Below are 17887 nucleotides of genomic sequence, written 5' to 3'. Positions count from 1 at the left end.
CATAATCCTGTCACAGTGTCACGTTCATCAACAACAATTGAGAGTTAAGACCAAAAAAATCTGTATTGGTGGTGGGGAGAAATGAAAATTGCTGTTTGTGATATACAAATCATCAATTCATTGTCAGAAAAAATCACTTTTCTGCAAAACCACGGAATTTAGTCCTAATTAACCATGCATACTTTTACGCCTCACAAAAAATGATCCAACTTGAAAATATAGAAACATTGAACCGTAGATAACGTCAGAAGAGTACAGTAATATGCAATGGATAACTTGGTCTTAACATCCCAACTTCTTTCAAAAACAGAAATTCATACACAATAGTCAATACTCAATACATACTATATAGTGCTTTAATCTAAAGACATTGTCAAATAGCAGCCAACATGTTTGTGTACATAAACCGTAAAACAATCAAACAAAATCAGTTGCCCAAAGAGTAGAGTTGCCATCAACCTGCATCATAAAGTCATACATACAACTCAAAGGATCAAATGGCATATATAAATTTCCAAGGATGAGAGACCCAAAAAAACAAACTGTTAAGGATGAACAAGAGAAATGAAAATACTTGTCAATATCAAAGTTAGCCAATCCAAACCACCGATACTATGTTTAAGTGTATATTTCATTATTTATCAACAGGGCATCAAACAAATTTATTCAAAAGCATAACAAATATTTTAAGAATTCAGTTGGAGCACTAGCCTAAAATTGACCCTATGTTATGAAACTTTAATAATTTTAAACTTCTAAGGCTCCAACATACGAAAAACGGAGAATAGAGATAGTGAGATCAGTTCATACCATGCTTGTGGTCAAATGAAATTAAGCTGACATATTGGAGAGCCCCTCGGTATAGCAGATAATCCCTTGACAATATTGTACTTTGTCTCTTGGTCCAAATCAGAATCAGGATCAATTGTGACTGTTTTCAAAACAAGTCCTCTTTGTAAAAGACATGCAATAAATTCACGCTCATCTGTAGAGTTTCTATATCCTCCAAACTCAAAACTCCTGAGATGTGATGTCAAACAATTGGGAACCATGCTTGGTGGTCTTGGCCCATTATATTCCACCGGGTGATCATATGCTCGCTGATAACAGAAAACAACACTTCTCGATAGACTCAGGGAAACAACAAACAACTAAAAAGAAATACAGACACTAGTTTTAAGTTGAAATGTATTCATACCTTCCAAACAAAAATTACAAGAGCTTCAAGTACATGACAATTATGAAGGAAGTTTAGCAGGAAGTTTGTGTTGAAACATGAAAAATCAACCTCTAGCTTGAGCAAACGGTGAAATTCTGGAACCTCGAAAGCCGGAGCACTAAATAAGCACTGTGTAGAAGATAACTAGATATCAAATATAATTCCTAATTCAAAATTATAGTTATAAATTCAAATTATCGAGTTACGTCAAACATTTAGCTTGAGGAATCATGGGATTATGATAAGCATAATACCTCCGTTGTGTGATATGTCAATGCCAACAATTTGGTTTCACGGAGTGCCTGGAGAATCACGGGTACCCAACCTACATGCTCACCATCTTTAGAACAAACATGAAGATATGCCTCCACCATGTTGGGAAAATTGATAACTGATACTAGCTTAGAGTTCGCCGAGGTCACTGTTTTGATATGCAGGTATTCAAGAAATGGAGTGTATATTTCCCGAACGTTAATCTCTTCCATCATGCCAGTGAAATCATGAAAGGTTAAACTTTTCAATGTGCGAGGCATCTGAATTGTGGGTACATGAAAACCTTCTAGGGTTATGCTCTGTAGAATGAGCTTAAGATTTTCAAGAACAGGGCAGCCGGATAAAAGCTTGCTGGGGTCCACAGAGACGGTTTCGAACTCTAGGTTCTTGAGGGATGGTAGATAAACATTTGGAAACTCATAATTCAAATGACAAAAACGTTTCAAAACAAGGGATTTGAGTGATACACAAGTGAATATAGATTCAGGCAACTTGTGTCTCTTCATTATATTAATGCAGTTATAGCAGAGATAGAGTTCCTGGAGATGGGGACCAATGACGGCATCAAGCCATGTTACGATGAGATCCTCTGAACTATTATAGCAAGTGAGGCGAAACTTTTTAATAGGGTAATTTGCACTGCGCTGAGATAGAATATCAGTCACATATGAATCAAACCGAGGGGACAAAAAGGGTATATCCTCTGTGTCAAGGACTTGGAGATCCTTCCAAACATGGCGCCACCTGCGAGAGAGGATGCTGGTGGATACAGCTTCTTTTGTTGGGAGGTATGAAAGAATGTCGCAAAGGATAGAGTTCGGTAACAAACTGATCCTATCCATGCTCATGATTGATGGTTTCGCTTTCTCAAGTTTGTCTCAGGTGTAGGTTTCCTGGTTTAGGATTTGAAGGATAACCAAGGGTGTTTCCGTGTTTGTTTGTAATAACTAATTTAATAATATATATTTTATAATAATAATTAACTTTTTATATACAATATAGTTAATAAAATATATATAAATGTTGTAAAATAAATAAAGAAGATGTACTAGATATAAAATAAAGATGTGTAAATAGATAACTTTAATAATAATATTCACCACTTCAATATCTCACACTAATAGAAATGTATTAATATTATATATTAATACTTATATTCTAACACCCATAGAGAGAGAAGAAAATATAATTTATAATATTAAAATGCATGAAAGAAGAGAGAGGTAAGAATGTTTTGTTATTGCTTGTATAAACTCAAGCGAGGCTTCACCTATTTATATAGATGACAGACCTTTGTTTTCAACCTTTATTAACTTTCAATTTGCTTTGAAAAGCTGTTCCTTCAGTATAAGAAATGTTAGCCGCCCAATCTCATAAATGGACATTCAATTCTTTTTTATCACAATACTCTCCTTTGGATGTCCATTTAGGATGATTGCCTCATCAAAACCTTACTAAAGGAAAATCCTGTGGGAAAAACCTTAGTGAAGGAAAAATAGTACAATATCCTTTGTGATGGGGACTGCCTCATTAAAAACCTTGTCAAGAAAAATCCAATGGAAAAAAAACCTGACTAAGGAAAAAAGAGTATAGTCTCCCCCTCTTGTCGACATCATTTAATATCTCGAAATCGGCGCATCCCAATCTCTTGTACCAATCTTTCAAAAGAAAATTTTAGGAGTGACTTTGTAAATAAATCTGCCAGATTGTCACTTGAGCGGATCTGTTGGACATCAATTGTCCCTTGATTTTGAAGATCATGAGTGAAGAAGAATTTGAGAGAAATATGCTTTGTTCTATCACCTTTGATGTATCTACCTTTAAGTTGGGCAATGCATGCTGTATTATCTTCAAACAGGACAGTTAGAGCTATCTTATGATCAATCAGTCTACATGATGACAAGATATATTGGATCAAACTCCTGAGCCAAAAACACTCGCGACTTGCTTCATGTATTGCTAGTATTTCAGCATGATTAGAGGAGGTTGCTGCTATCGTCTGTTTCGTGGACCTCCATGATATAGCTGTACCACCATACGTGAACATGTATCCTGTTTGAGATCTCCCTTTATGTGGATCAGACAAGTATCCGACATCTGCATAGCCAACTAGTTGTGACTTGGATCCATAGGGATAAAACAACCCCATATCAAACGTTCCATGAAGATATCGAAAGATCTGTTTGATTTCACTCCAATGTCTTCTGGTTGGAGATGAACTATATCTTGCTAGTAAATTCACCGCGAATGATATGTCAGGTCGCGTATTATTGGCAAGATACATTAGCGCTCCAATGGCACTAAGATATGGTACTTCAGGACCAAGGATATCTTTATTCTCCTCTTTAGGACGAAATTGATCATTTTCCATATCCAAAGATTTTACGATCATTGGGGTACTCAAAGAATGTGACTTATCCATATAAAATCTTTTCAAGATCTTCTCTGTGTATGTCACTTGATGAATAAAGATCCCATTTTTTGTATGCTCGATCTGCAGGTCGAGACAAAATTTAGTCCTCCCAAGATATTTTATCTCAAACTCTTCTTTTAGAGCTTTTATAGTTGTTGGAATCTCTTCAGGAGTTCCAATGATATTTAAATCATCAACATACACAGCAATTATAATGAATCCAGATGCAGATTTCTTTATGAAAATGCATGGACAGATTTCATCATTCTTGAATTCATTTTTGGCCAGATACTCAATAAGACGATTATACTACACTCGTCCAGATTGCTTTAGACCATATAAAGATCTTTGCAATTTAACTTAGTATAACCCTTGCAAATATTCATTGGATGGTTTAAATATCTTTAGTCCTTCATGGACTTTCATATAGATATCCCGATCTAATGAGCCGTATAAATAGGCTGTTACCACATCCATTAAATGCATATGCAGTTTATGATATGCAGATAAACTGACCAAATAACACAATGTTATTGCATCCACTACAGGGGAATACGTTTCTTCATAATCTATACCGGGCCTTTGTGAAAAATCTTGTGCCACAAGTCGGGCTTTGTAGCGCACAACTTCATTTTTCTCATTTCGTTTTCTCACAAATATCTATCGGTAACCAACAGGTTTTACATCTGCAGGTGTACGGACTACAGGTCCAAAGACTTCACATTTTGCAAGTGGGTCTAATTCAGCCTTCATGGCTTCTTTCCATTTTGGCCAATCATTTATTTGTCGACATTCTTCGACTGATCTTGGATCAAGATCCTTACTTTCATGTATGATATTTAATGCCACATTATATGCAAATATTTCATTGACAATTGTCTTATTTCAGTTCCATTTCTCTCCTGTAAAGACATAATTTATCGAGATCTCGTCATTTTCACAATTTTCAGGTACCTGAACGTCTTCTGGCGTTAAAACTATATCAGAATTTTGGACAACTGCAGGTGTCTCTACTATGTCTTTTTCAACAGAAATAGTATTTACCTCTTTTCTCTTTCGATGATTTTTATCTTTAGAACCGACAGGCCTGCCACACTTCTGGCGTGTATTTGCTTCAGTGGCTATTTGTCCTACTGGGACATCAATTCGAATTGGGATATTTTTTGCCCTGCCACGCTTCTGGCGTGAATTTGCTTCAGTGGCTACTTGTTCTACTGGGACATCAATTCGAATTGGGGCATTTTCCGCTGGTATATAAGATTTGGTTATTCTTTTTGTATCGAAAAATGCATCAGGCAATTCATTTGCTATTCTTTGCAAATGTATAATATTTTGAACTTCTAGTTCACATTGTCTTGATCGAGGATTTAAATGCATCAACGATGATGCATTCCAATTAAGTTCCTTTTCAGGAAACTTATTATCTCTCTTTAATGTTGGAAATTTTGATTCATCAAAATGACAATCCGCAAATCGGGCTTTAAATACATCTCCAGTTTGTATCTCAAGATACCTCACTATAGAGGGAGAATCATATTCAACATATATCCCCAATTTTCTTTGTGGTCCCATTTTGGTGCGATTAGGTGGTGCAATGGGAACATATATCGCACACCCAAATATTCTTAAATAGGAGACATTTGGCTGCTGGCCAAAAGCTAATTGCACAGGAGAGGACTGATGGTAACTCGTTGGTCTCAAACGAATAAGTGCTGCGGCATGTAAAATAGCATGCCCCCAAACTGAGGTTGAGAGATTTGTTCTCATAAGCAAGAGTCTAGCAATTAATGGAGGCATTTAATAAGTGATTCTGCTAACCCATTTTGTGTGTGAACATAAGCTACTGGATGTTCAACACTTATTCCATTAGCCATACAATAAGCATCAAAAGCTTGGGAAGTAAATTCACCAGCATTATCAAGACGAATTACATTGGATTTTTTAGAAATTATGCTTTTAATCGAATAATTTGAGCCAGTAATCTCGCAAACGCCAGGTTGCGAGAAGATAATAAGCACACATGTGACCATCTCGAAGATGCGTCTATCAGGACCATAAAATATCTAAAAGATCCACATGGTGGATGAATAGGTCCACATATATCACCTTGAATCCTTTCTAGGAATTCAGGAGACTCAAATCCAATATTTACTGGTGATGGCCTTAAAATTAACTTCTCTTGAGAACATGCAGCACAATAAAATTAACTAGATTTAAGAATCTTCTAGTTCTTTGGTGAATGTCCATGGGAGTTTTCAATAATTCTCCTCATCATGGTTGTTTCCGTATGACCCAATCGATCGTGCCAAGTTATGAAATCATTTAGGCTAGTAAACTTCTGGTTTACAATGGCATGTGATTCAATTGCACTAATCTTGGTATAATATAACCCAGATGAAAGTGAGGGCAACTTTTATAATATAACTTTCTTATTTGAATCATGAGTTGTAATTCATAAGTACTCATGATTTTCCTCATTCATAGTCTCAATATGATATCCATTTCGGCGAATATCTTTAAAGCTCAACAAGTTTCTTCGAGACTTGGTAGATAATAGTGCATTATTTATTATGAATTTTGTTCCTCCAGGAAACAAAATTTTAGCTCTTTCGGAGCCTTCTATCATATTGCCCAAGCCAATAATAGTATTAACATATTCTTCTTTTAGCACAAGATAGGCAAAATATATAACACCTCTCTAAGAATAGTGTGCGAACTTGCACTATCCGCAAGGCAAATATCTTTAGAATATATCCTTGCCATTTTTCTGGAGTCTTCCTAAAATTTGATCACATTTTTCTCGTGCTGATAACGTGTTGCAAAATAAATAAATAAGATGTATTAGATATAAAATAAAGATGTGTAAATAGATAACTTTAATAATAATATTCACCACTTCAATATCTCACACTAATAGAAATGTATTAATATTATATATTAATACTTATATTCTAACACCCATAAAGAGAGAAGAAAATAGAATTTATAATATTAAAAAGCATGAAAGAAGAGAGAGGTAAGAATGTTTTGTTATTGCTTGGATAAACTCAAGCAAGGCTTCACCTATTTATACAGGTGACAGGTCTTTGTTTTTATTTCAACCTTTATTAATTTTCAATTTGCTTTGAAAAGCTATTCCTTCAATATAGGAAATGTTAGCCGCCCAATCTTATAATTGGGCATTCAATTCTTTCTTATCACAATAATAAATATATGTAAATATCTAATTACTAATTTAATAAACATTTTTAATATTTATAAAATATTTTCTCAAATAATAACACTTATTCTAAAAACTTGTTAGAGTAGAAAATAAAAAGTTTTTTAATTAATATGACCCACAACAAGTGAACCAACACCAAAAACAACAAACTAAATTTAACAAAAAAATGAAAAGTTACCTCAACCTCAAAACAAGTGCATCGAAAAAGCACTTCGCCTGGAGAAAATAAATGATCTCAACAATTCTAAAAAACAAAGTATAAAAATTAAAAACAAATAAAAGATAAAAATAATCATGAATTGCCCAATAAATTAATCAATAAAAGACTCACAGAAAAGTGAAAAATAAAAACATGACTCATATCCTAGTCAGGTCTAAGGAGGCAATCAATTTAAGAGTCAGAAGATTTTTTTATTTTTCACGTTCATGATTTTTTTATTTAACAAAGAGAAGGAAGAGTATGCAGAGTAGAAAGAGAAAGCAGAAAGCGCCAAAAAAATTTGAAAAAAAATAAGAAATCTGCATATAAAAGACAATTGCGTTAAATCAAAAGATTGTTAGAGATGATGGCGCATAAAATTAAATTAAGTTATAACAACTTAGTTAAATTTAATTGGTTAAATGGCTTGAATACAAAATTTTATTGTAAAAAAAAATATAGAAAATCAATTTGATTTCTTTGATCTATAATTAATTAATTATTGTATAACATACTCTTAGCTTTGTTTCACGCAAACTAATAGTTAGTAAGATTCCAAAGATATTATTGAAAAATATTAACAAATTCAAAAATCGACATGTTATTTTAATTCTAAAAATCACTTTCTGCCAAATCATGGCATCTAGTCCTAATTAACCATGCATACTTTTGCCCATCACAAAAAATAATCCAACTTAAAAATAGAGAAATATAGAACCATAGATAACGTCAAAAGTGTAAAACAATATGGAGTGGATAACTTAGTCTTAACTTACCAACTTCCTTCAAAAACAGAAATTCATACACAAAATATACTATAGAGTGGTTTAATCTAGCAACACGGTTAAATAGTAGCCCACATGTTTTGTGAACATAACCATAAAACAAGCAAACGTTTGGCAGTTTTCCCAGAGAGTAGAGATGCCATCATCCTGCATCATAAATCGATATATTCAAGAGCTTATGCAAATCATAGCATTAAACGGCATATATAAATTTCCAAGGTTTTGAGGGACCAAAAAAAAAATTATGCGTGAAACAAAGAATTGAAAATACTTGTCATTGTCAATATCAAAGTTAGCAAATCCAAACCACCGATAATGTTCAAGTGCATACTTCATTATTTCTCAAGGAACAGGGCCCCAGACAAATTTATTCATAAGGATGATATTCGGTAAGAAGTATTCACAAGCATCAACAAATATTTCAAGAATTTAGGTGGAACACTGGCCCTAAAATTGACTCAATTTTGTGCAACTTTAATAATATAAAACTCTAGGACCCTAAAATAGTGTGAGTTCATACCATGTTAAATGGGATTTTAATCAACGAAATTTAACTGACATATTGTAGAGCCCCTGGATATAGCAGATAAACCCTTGACAATATTGTACTTTGTCATTAGGTCGAAATCAGATTTAAGATGAATTGTCACTGTCTTCAAAACAAGTCCTCCTTTTAAAAGATATGCAATAAATTCAAGCTCATCTGCAGTGTCTTGATATTCTCTAAACTCAAAACTCTTGAGATGTGATGTCACACAACTGGGAACCATGGTTGGTGGTGTTGGTCCATTATAGTCCATGGTGCGGACATAGACTTCCTGATAACAAAAAACAACACTTCTCATTAGACTCAGGCAAACAACAAAAAGTAAATAGAGACACTAGATTTAACTTGAAATGCATTCATACCTTACAAATACGAATTACGAGAGCTTCAAGTACATGACAGCTGTGAAGGAAGTTTAGCAGGAAGTTTGTGTTGAAAAATGGAACATCAAGCTCTAGATTGAGCAATCGGTGAAATTCTGGAAACTTGAAAGCTGGAGCACTAAATAAGCACTGTGTAGAAGATAACTAGATATTAAATATAATTCCTAATTCAAAATTATAGTTATAAATTCAAATTATTGAGTTATATCAAGCATTAAGCTTGAGGAATCATGGGATTATAATAAGCATGTTACCCGTGTTGTGTAAGGTTTCAATGCCAACAACTTTGTTTCATGAAGTGCCTGGAGAAGCATGGGGACCAAACAGACATGTTCAACAGGTTCACCGTGAATATCAAGATGTGACTGTTCTTCCTCAATATCAAGATGTGCCTCCACCATGTTGGGAAAATAGCTAGCCGAAACCTGTAGCTCAAGAACCCCCGAGGTCACTATTTTCAAATAGAGGTATTCAAGAGATGGTGTGTCTATCACACGATGGTTAATCTCTTCCCACATGATAGTGTAATCTTCAAAGGTTAAACTCTTCAATGTCTGAGGCATCTGAATTGTAGGTGTATAAACATAACGTTCTGGGGTCATGTCAAATAGAATGAGCTTAAGATTTTCAAGAACAGGGCATCCAGATAAAAGCTTGTTGTCCACATGGGCGATATCCAACTCTAGGTTCTTGAGGGATGGCAGATATACATCTGGAAACTCCGGACCATAATCCAATGAAATATCACATTTCAAAACAAGGGACTTAAGTGATGTACAAGTGAATATGGCTTTAGGCAAGTTGGTTCCAAACATTACATTAAGACTGAGATACAGTTCCTGAAGACGGGGGCCAATGACGGCATTAAACCATGTTGGGATGGGATCCTCTTCAAATTTTTCGCAAGTGAGGCGGAACTTTTCGATGGGGTACGAATCTGCATTGCGCTGAGTTAGAATAGCTTTGACAAAAGAATCAAAGCTGGCTCTCCCAGAGGACCAAAAGGGTCTATCATCTATGTCAATGACTTGGAGATCCTTCCAAACGTGGCGCCACCTGCGACAGAGGATGCTGGTGGATACAGCTTGCTTTGTTGGGAGGTACGAGAGAATGTCGCAAAGAATAGTGTTCGGTAAGTAACTGATCCTATCCATGTTGATGGATTCGCCTTTTGTCAATTTTGTATCTGGAGAAAGGGTTAGAGTTAACTTAGGGTTAGGGTTACAATTTAGGAAAAACGAAGGAATCAATTTAACTCTTGGTTGGTTCCGCTTAAGGACTAAGATTCTAACAACGATCAGATAAATTAAAAAAAGGAAACTGAAAGAAGATATGAATCAAATATGAACAAAATTAATTTCGAGAAAGAAAAGGTGTACCAGTGGTGCCGTGATCTGCCGGCGAGTGGAGAGCGGTGGTGCCGTGGTTGTGAGTTTTGACGGCAGCGGCGGCAGCTGTATTTAAATTTAAAATAAGAACGATAAAAGAGAGGGAAAGAAAAACTAGAGAGAGGAACCGGGAACTAGCTTGCGATTTGCGATTATTTGACTATAATATAATGATGTGAAGCTGGGTGAGAATTAGCGGTGGAAAAATGCTAGGCAACCTTTCAAGGGCTTATAACTTGGTCTGTGTTCGGCTTAACTTAGTCTATTATAAAATAGGTATAAGTTTAGATTTTTATAAAAGTTTTATTATGTTAATATGTTAGATCTAAGCTTATTAATTAGTTTTATTGGTTTTTAATATATAATTATATATATAAATAATTTTTTTATTATTAATAAAATTATGAGATATTTTAAATTTATTATATTTAATTATAAATAATTTTGTATATTTTAAATACTTTAACATTTAAAATTGTTTATAAATATTAAATATAACATATTACATATTGTTACGGTGGGTAACCGGAGATTAATAGACTGGACCGTATTTGGCTGGCTCAATCGCTGGCGGATGGTAGTCTACGAGCAGGTTTGCACGTTGGAACCTCCTTCCGACTTGTGTACGTGAATGAATAGGGGGGTGGTACCTGCAAAGACACTCCGATGCCTAAGTCAGCAAGGGTCTAAGCAAGTTTAGAGAGTATTGGAACTTAGAGATACCTGAAGAGTGTCAGTGTATTTATAGGGTGAGCCAATAACCACCGTTGGAGTAGTGCCATATTTTTAGGGTGATAACCGTCCCTTTATCTTAGGGAGGTTAAGATATGGCTCCTTGAAGTGGTTAGAGAGATTTTGGGGGCAGTTATTTATTTGAATTGATGTTAATCTGCCAACTATTCTCCGTCCCGACTTCTTTAGAGCAAATCGTAGTCAAGACCGACTTCTTAGCATGAAGGTCGGTGCTTAGCAAGGCTCAATCCTCTGGACTAGGCCTTTCGCTTGGACCTGGGCCTTTATTATTGGGCCAGGGTATGAACAGTGCCCCTACTCGAGCCCAAGGTCTCTTTAAGACTTGGGTTCGAGTATTTTACTCGGGTTCGTAGCCGACTTTCTTAGAGGAGACGCGGGTTTTTAAACCGACGTGATTTTCGTGACCTTTTGTTTCTGACAGTTACGTCTATTCAAGCGTCGTGTCTGTTAGGGATGCTCCTAGGGATTGATGGCTTTGGTAACGGTGCATTTCTCATTAATGACTGCCCCGTTTTTACCATTATGCCCCTAGAGCATTTATAAATTCTTTTCCCTCTCTTTCATTATCTTTTTTTCTGCGATTTTTCTAACTGCTTCCTCGTTCGTTCTTCATTTGTTCGTGCTGCATTCGTTCGTGCTGCATTCCTGTGTTTTGGAGACTTCCGTTTCTTCCAACCTTCATTACAGAGAGAGGTTAGTTCCTTTTTCTCTTTTTTTATTTTTCGTATGCCTTCATTTTGTAGATAAGTAGATTCGTAGACTTTTGCTTAGTTCCTTTTTCTTCCCTCTAGAGACCTTTGTTTTTGATTTTTTCTTTTCTTTTTCCCTTTGTAGGTTTCCTCATCCTCTTTTAGGAAAAGAAAAATGGCCTCCGTAGATTGGGTTGACGTTACTGTCTTGGGGGAGGAGCCGCTGGTTGATGTTGAGTTTATTACTCATCTTCGTACTCATCACCGGCTCTGTACCTCGGATGGGGATGAGCCTAAGTATGAATTGCTTATCCCAAGTTCAGAGGAGCGAGTTTGCCATGGGAGGGCCAACGAGACGGCCCCTCATTTTTTCTTCATGTATAAATGCATGATCACCCGTCTGGGCGTTTTTCTACCTTTTTCAGATTTTGAGATGTCTGTTTTGCAACACTGTCGGGTTGCCCCCACTCAGCTTCACCCCAACTCTTGGGGTTTTTTGAAAATTTATCAATTTATTAGCCATGCTTTGGAGTTCCCGACCTCTCTGAAAATCTTTTTCCATCTTTTCCATATGACCATGCCCTTCAGTGGGTTAAACAATAAACAACAATGGGTTTCCTTCCGAGCCATACAAGGTCGGAGGATCTTTACCCTTTTTGACGAATCCTTCCATGACTTTAAAAATTATTTTTTCAAAGTGCAAGCTGTAGAGGGTCACCACCTCTTTTTTCTGGATGATAACTCTTCTCCTCGCTTTCCTTTATACTGGCTGGAGGCCTCCCCTTGTGAGAAATATGGTCTGGATGACCTGGATGAAGTGGAGGTCGCCATTGTGGGGTTCCTCCAAGAAGTGTGGGGGAGGGCCCCATATTTGGACACTAAAAAGTTTTTCCAAGGGTCTCCGACCTTTATCCAAGCACAGCTAGGTAGCTTTCATTTGTTTTTTTGAATTCCTGACTTGTGAATTGTTCTCTCCGACTTGTTTTAATTCTTTAGCTATTGTTTTCTTTTTCAGAAATGGCAAAGACGAATGCTCAGGAATCTTACCAGAGGGTCTAGGAGGCCAAAGCCAAGTCTCGCGCCAGGACTGGTGGTGCCAGGGTTATTTCTCCTCCCCCTCCTCCTCGGAACGTTGGGACTCTTTCTAAGCCCATTGTGATCTCTTCTTCAGCTTCCTCTCAACCGCCCCCTGTCGTCCGACCCTCCCCTGAGCCAAAGAAGCGCAAGACCTTGGAGTCTGCCTCTTCTGGTGAGGTGGATGCTCTTACATTCGTCCGAAAGAATATCTATCCCCATGTTCGCATAGGCATGGATGATATGTCTGTTCGGAGCCACCTTACCACTATGATTGAGGAGAGTCTCAAGGCGGCGGGGGTTTGTGGCAAACTCTTGGACATTTTTGAGAAGGCTCCTCTCAGTTCTTTAGGGATGACCCCGAGGGTTGAGGAGCTGGAAGGAAGGCTTCGTTCGTACCAAGGGCATGAGAGGGAGTTGAAGGAGGAAATCGCCAAGTTGAAGGAGGAGAGAGATGTTCTCCGGGAGAAGGGGAAGGTTTTGCAAGCCCAATGCAACATGGAGATGGAGTTGAGGAAAACAGCGCAGGCCAGCTATCAAAGTTTATTCAATGATCTTGTGTCTGTGAAGAATGATCTGCTGAATTCTCGGAAGGCATACGACGAGTTGGAGGACTCTATTGCTGATGGCGCCGAGGAGTCTTGGAGGATCTTCCTAGAGCAAGTAAAGTTATTGCTCCCGACTTGGATATTTCTCCTTTACATCCTGACAAAGTTGTTATTTACGGAGCCATAGTTGATCTCCCTGTCCCTGTGATTGTTTCTGAATCAGAGTTGAAGACTCGAGGGCAGCGGATCATTGAGTCTCCTCCTCGTGGAAAGGATGCTCCGGGTTCTTCAGCAGTTCCTCCTGTTTCCTCTTCATCTCCTATGGATGCTTCTCTTCGTGGTCCTGGTGGTGCCCCTCCTGGCTCCGGTGGTGATTTGTCTACTCCTCTTAAAAAATGATTTGTTGGCTATTTGGGGGCCCGGCTTGTGGGTCCCCCCTTTTTTAAACTCTTTTATTTATTTTGGTAGTATTTATGGAACAGTTTCTCTTGGCCTCTCAAAGCCGTAAACAAAATATTTGAAAAATACCCTTTTTTAATAAGGTTTTTTTTTTATTTAACAAAATAAATACCCCTTTTTGGATAAGGGTTTAGGTTACCTTATGGGGTGTATGCTTTTCTGATTTTGATTTTTCGAAGTCCCCTTGGTCTTTTTTCTGAAAACCTTTCTCTCTGGCTTGTCTGAGCCTTGTGTTTAAGGATTTTAGGACATCCTTTAAACCTTTTCCTAGGTTTTTCAATCTCTTTTTATTATTCCTTATACTCAACTTTGCTTTAGTGAGTTCTTACGACTTAGGTTATTTTTGCGATGCGTTTTTCTTCTACTCGGTTCTTCACTCCGATCCACGGGTTGAAGTATTTCCGAGCTTTTTCGACTCGGATTTTCATTTCGACTTATGAGTCGGATTGTTTCCGAGTTTTTTACGATCAACTCATATAACCTCTTTACGCCGACTTGTACCTCGTCGTTTTATTCTGACGACCATCTAGGTCGGTTCATGGGATTTTCACGTTTTGTCGAGCTTAAGTCGGCGCGTTTCGTAGAAAGACTTAGAAAATAGAAAGGAATTTGTAAGAGATATTGCGAATGAAAAAAAAGATCTTTTATTGATTAGGGAGATACCTTCTTGCTACTAAGGGTTTTTACTAACCTATTTTCCCTTAGCCTCTACTATGATGCCTCATTAAAAACCCTTCTTCAGAAAAAACCCTTTGATTTTGGGAAAAAATCATGAAGCTGGGAAAAGAGTACATCAGGGAGTAGGGTTCGCTTTTAACTGTAGTACCTTTTCAGATTACAAGCATGCCACGACCTTGGGAACTCAGTGTCGTTCATGTCGGTCACTTTATAATAACCTTTTCCTAAAACTTCCTTGACTTTGTATGGTCCCTTCCAATTAGTAGCAAGTTTTCCTTCCCCTGACTTGTTGACTCCAATGTCGTTTCTGATTAAGACCAAATCATTCGGGGTAAATGTTCTCCGAATGACTTTTTTGTTGTATCTTGCAGTCATCCTTTGCTTCAACGCTGCTTCTCTTATCTGGGCATCTTCTCGGACTTCGGGGAGCAAGTCGAGCTCCTCTTTGTGCCCCTGTATGTTTCCGATCTCGTCGTGGAGAACTACCCTTGGGCTTTGTTCATTGATTTCTATTGGTATCATTGCTTCTACGCCATAAACTAGTCGGAAGGGTGTTTCTCCAGTGGCGGATTGGGGTGTTGTCCTGTAAGCCCATAGCACCTGGGGGAGCTCTTCAGCCCAAGCTCCTTTTGCTTCTTGTAACCTTTTCTTTAGCCTTGCCAGTATGACTTTGTTGGCTGCCTCGGCTTGCCCATTGGCTTGCGGGTGTTCTACCGAGGTAAACTGGTGTTTGATTCTCATACTGGCTACTAAGCTTTTGAAGGTAGAGTCGGTGAATTGGGTTCCATTATCTGTAGTGATGGAATAAGGTATCCCATACCTTGTGATGATGTTTTTGTAGAGGAACTTCCGACTTCTTTGAGCGGTGATGGTGGCCAATGGTTCTGCTTCTATCCATTTTGTGAAGTATTCTATTCCCACGATCAGGTATTTGACTTGTCCTGGTGCTTGGGGAAAAGGACCTAACAAATCCATTCCCCATTTTGCAAAGGGCCATGGAGAAGTGATACTGATGAGCTCTTCTGGTGGAGCCACGTGGAAATTTGCATGCATATGACATGGTTGACACTTTTTCACAAATTCCATGGCATCTTTCTGTAAGGTCGGCCAGTAGAATCCAGCTCGGATTACTTTCCTGGCTAGTGACCTTACTCCGAGATGATTTCCGCAGATCCCACTATGTACTTCCTCCAGCACCTCGGTGGTTCTTGAGGTCGGTACACATTTTAATAGTGGTGTTGATATCCCCCTTCTGTAGAGAATATTCCTCACCGATGTGTAGTGTTGTGCTTCCCTTCGGATCTTTTTAGCCTCTTTCTCCTCTTTAGGGAGGATGTCGAATTTCATGTATTCGACCAAGGGGTTCATCCATCCGAGGTTTAAACCGACTACCTTAAGGACTTCTTGTTTGTCTTCTATTTTTACCACTGAGGGTTCCTGGAGAGTTTTTTGGATCAGGCTTCTGTTGTTTCCTCCTGGCTTGGTACTTGCTGACTTGGATAGGGCGTCTGCTCTGCTATTTAGATCCCGAGTTATGTGTTTAATCTCGGTTCCTGCAAAGCGCCCGAGAAGCTCCAGAGTTTTCTCCAAGTACCTCTTCATATTTGGGTCCTTTGCCTGATACTCTCCGCTTATTTGGGAGGTCACCACTTGTGAGTCGCTGAATATCATCACCTTTGTAGCACCGACTTCTTCTACTAGCTTCAATCCGGCAATCAAGGCTTCATACTCTGCCTGATTATTTGAAGCTGGGAATTCAAATTTTAGGGAAACCTCTATCTGGGTTCCTCTTTCATCTACCAATATTATGCCTGCACCACTTCCTGTTTTGTTGGATGATCCATCTACATAGAGTTCCCATGTAGTTGGTTTTTCCTCCTGATCCCCCACGTATTCTGCAACGAAGTCAGCGAGGCATTGGGCTTTAATCGCCGTCCGAGTTTCATATCTTAAGTCGAACTCGGAGAGCTCTATTGCCCATTGAACCATTCTCCCTGCAACATCCATGTTTTGGAGAATTTGCTTCATGAGTTGGTTCGTACGAACTCTTATTGTGTGAGCCTGAAAGTAAGGTCGTAGCCTTCGTGAGGCTATTACTAAGGAGTAGGCAAACTTCTCTAGTTTGTGGTACCTTAGCTCAGGTCCTTGTAGAACTTTACTGATAAAATAAACTGGATGTTGTCCGACCTCATCTTCTCTTATCAGGGCTGATGAGACAGCCTTGTCCACTACGGATAAGTATAGGACGAGGTCTTTTCCAGATACTGGTCGGGTCAGAATAGGAGGTTGGCTTAAAAAGTTTTTGAACTCCTGGAATGCCTCCTCGCATTCAGGGGTCCATTCGAACTGGCATCCCTTTCTTAATAAGGAAAATAGTGGAAGGGATTTTAGTGCCGATCCTGCCAAAAATCTGGAGAGGGCTGCAAGTCGGCCATTCAGCTGCTGGACTTCTCTCAAACAAGTCGGACTTTTCATTTCTAGGATGGCTCTACACTTATCGGGATTGGCTTCGATCCCTCTTTGTGTTAGCATAAATCCTAGAAATTTCCCTGCCTCCACCGCGAAGGTGCACTTTACGGGATTTAATCTCATCCCGTGCAGTCTTATGGTGTCAAAGACTTGTGAGAGGTCTGATAAGAGGTCGACTTCCTTTTTGGTCTTTACCAGCATATCGTCGACGTACACTTCCATTAGATTCCCCATATGAGGGGAAAACACTTTATTCATCAACCTTTGATATGTGGCTCCTGCATTCTTCAATCCGAATGGCATGACCACGTAGCAGAAATTAGCTCTGGGTGTGATGAATGGTGTTTTCTCCTGGTCTGGCTCATACATTGGGATTTGATTATATCTCGAGTAGGCGTCCATAAATGATAAGTATTGATACCCCGAGCTGGAGTCCACTAGGGTGTCAATACTTGGTAGTGGATAAGGGTCCTTAGGACATGCCTTATTTAAGTCGGTGTAGTCGACACACATTCTCCATTTTCCATTCTGTTTCTTGACTAGCACTACATTGGCTAGCCATGTTGGGTACTTGACTTCTCTGATGAAGCCAACTTCCAGGAGCGCCTGTACTTGTTCTTCTATTATTAGGGCTCGTTCTGGGCCGAGCTTACGTCTTCTTTGTTGTATAGGTCGGGATCCCGAATAAACCGAGAGCTTGTGGGACATGAGCTCGGGGTTTATCCCGGGCATGTCAGAGGCCTTCCAGGCGAAGAGGTCGGAGTTATCTCTTAGGAGATTGGTCAAT

General features: G+C 38.4%; 2 protein-coding genes across 3 annotated transcripts; both read right to left on the bottom strand.

Annotated features, from left to right (window-relative positions):
* Positions 1 to 265: 265 nt before the first annotated feature.
* On the bottom strand, positions 266 to 2374 carry LOC130951498 (putative FBD-associated F-box protein At3g50710). Its single transcript, XM_057880153.1, has 4 exons — positions 1474 to 2374; positions 1199 to 1348; positions 811 to 1100; positions 266 to 459 (listed from the first exon to the last, which is right to left on the bottom strand). The coding sequence occupies exons 1-3, from the start codon at positions 2338 to 2340 to the stop codon at positions 822 to 824; spliced, it is 1296 nt and encodes a 431-aa protein (XP_057736136.1). The 5' UTR covers positions 2341 to 2374; the 3' UTR covers positions 266 to 459; positions 811 to 821.
* Positions 2375 to 8158: 5784 nt separating this feature from the next.
* Positions 8159 to 10616, bottom strand: LOC130951694 (FBD-associated F-box protein At4g10400-like). Of its 2 annotated transcripts, XM_057880400.1 has the most exons (5): positions 10422 to 10616; positions 9297 to 10228; positions 9022 to 9171; positions 8633 to 8930; positions 8159 to 8259 (listed from the first exon to the last, which is right to left on the bottom strand). In XM_057880400.1, exons 2-4 carry the CDS (start codon positions 10194 to 10196, stop codon positions 8649 to 8651), a joined length of 1332 nt encoding a protein of 443 aa, XP_057736383.1. In that variant the 5' UTR covers positions 10197 to 10228; positions 10422 to 10616; the 3' UTR covers positions 8159 to 8259; positions 8633 to 8648. The 2 variants fall into 2 exon arrangements, with proteins under 2 accessions (XP_057736383.1, XP_057736382.1); XM_057880399.1 differs by lacking the exon at positions 8159 to 8259 and having other exon boundaries at positions 8425 to 8930.
* Between the last annotated feature and the right edge of the window lie 7271 nt (positions 10617 to 17887).

Source organism: Arachis stenosperma, chromosome 9 (genome assembly GCF_014773155.1).
Source record: "Arachis stenosperma cultivar V10309 chromosome 9, arast.V10309.gnm1.PFL2, whole genome shotgun sequence".
In the NCBI taxonomy this organism is placed as follows: domain Eukaryota; kingdom Viridiplantae; phylum Streptophyta; class Magnoliopsida; order Fabales; family Fabaceae; genus Arachis; species Arachis stenosperma.
The sequence above is the reverse complement of the archived record's forward strand: the minus strand, read 5'-3'. Positions and strand labels throughout refer to the sequence as shown.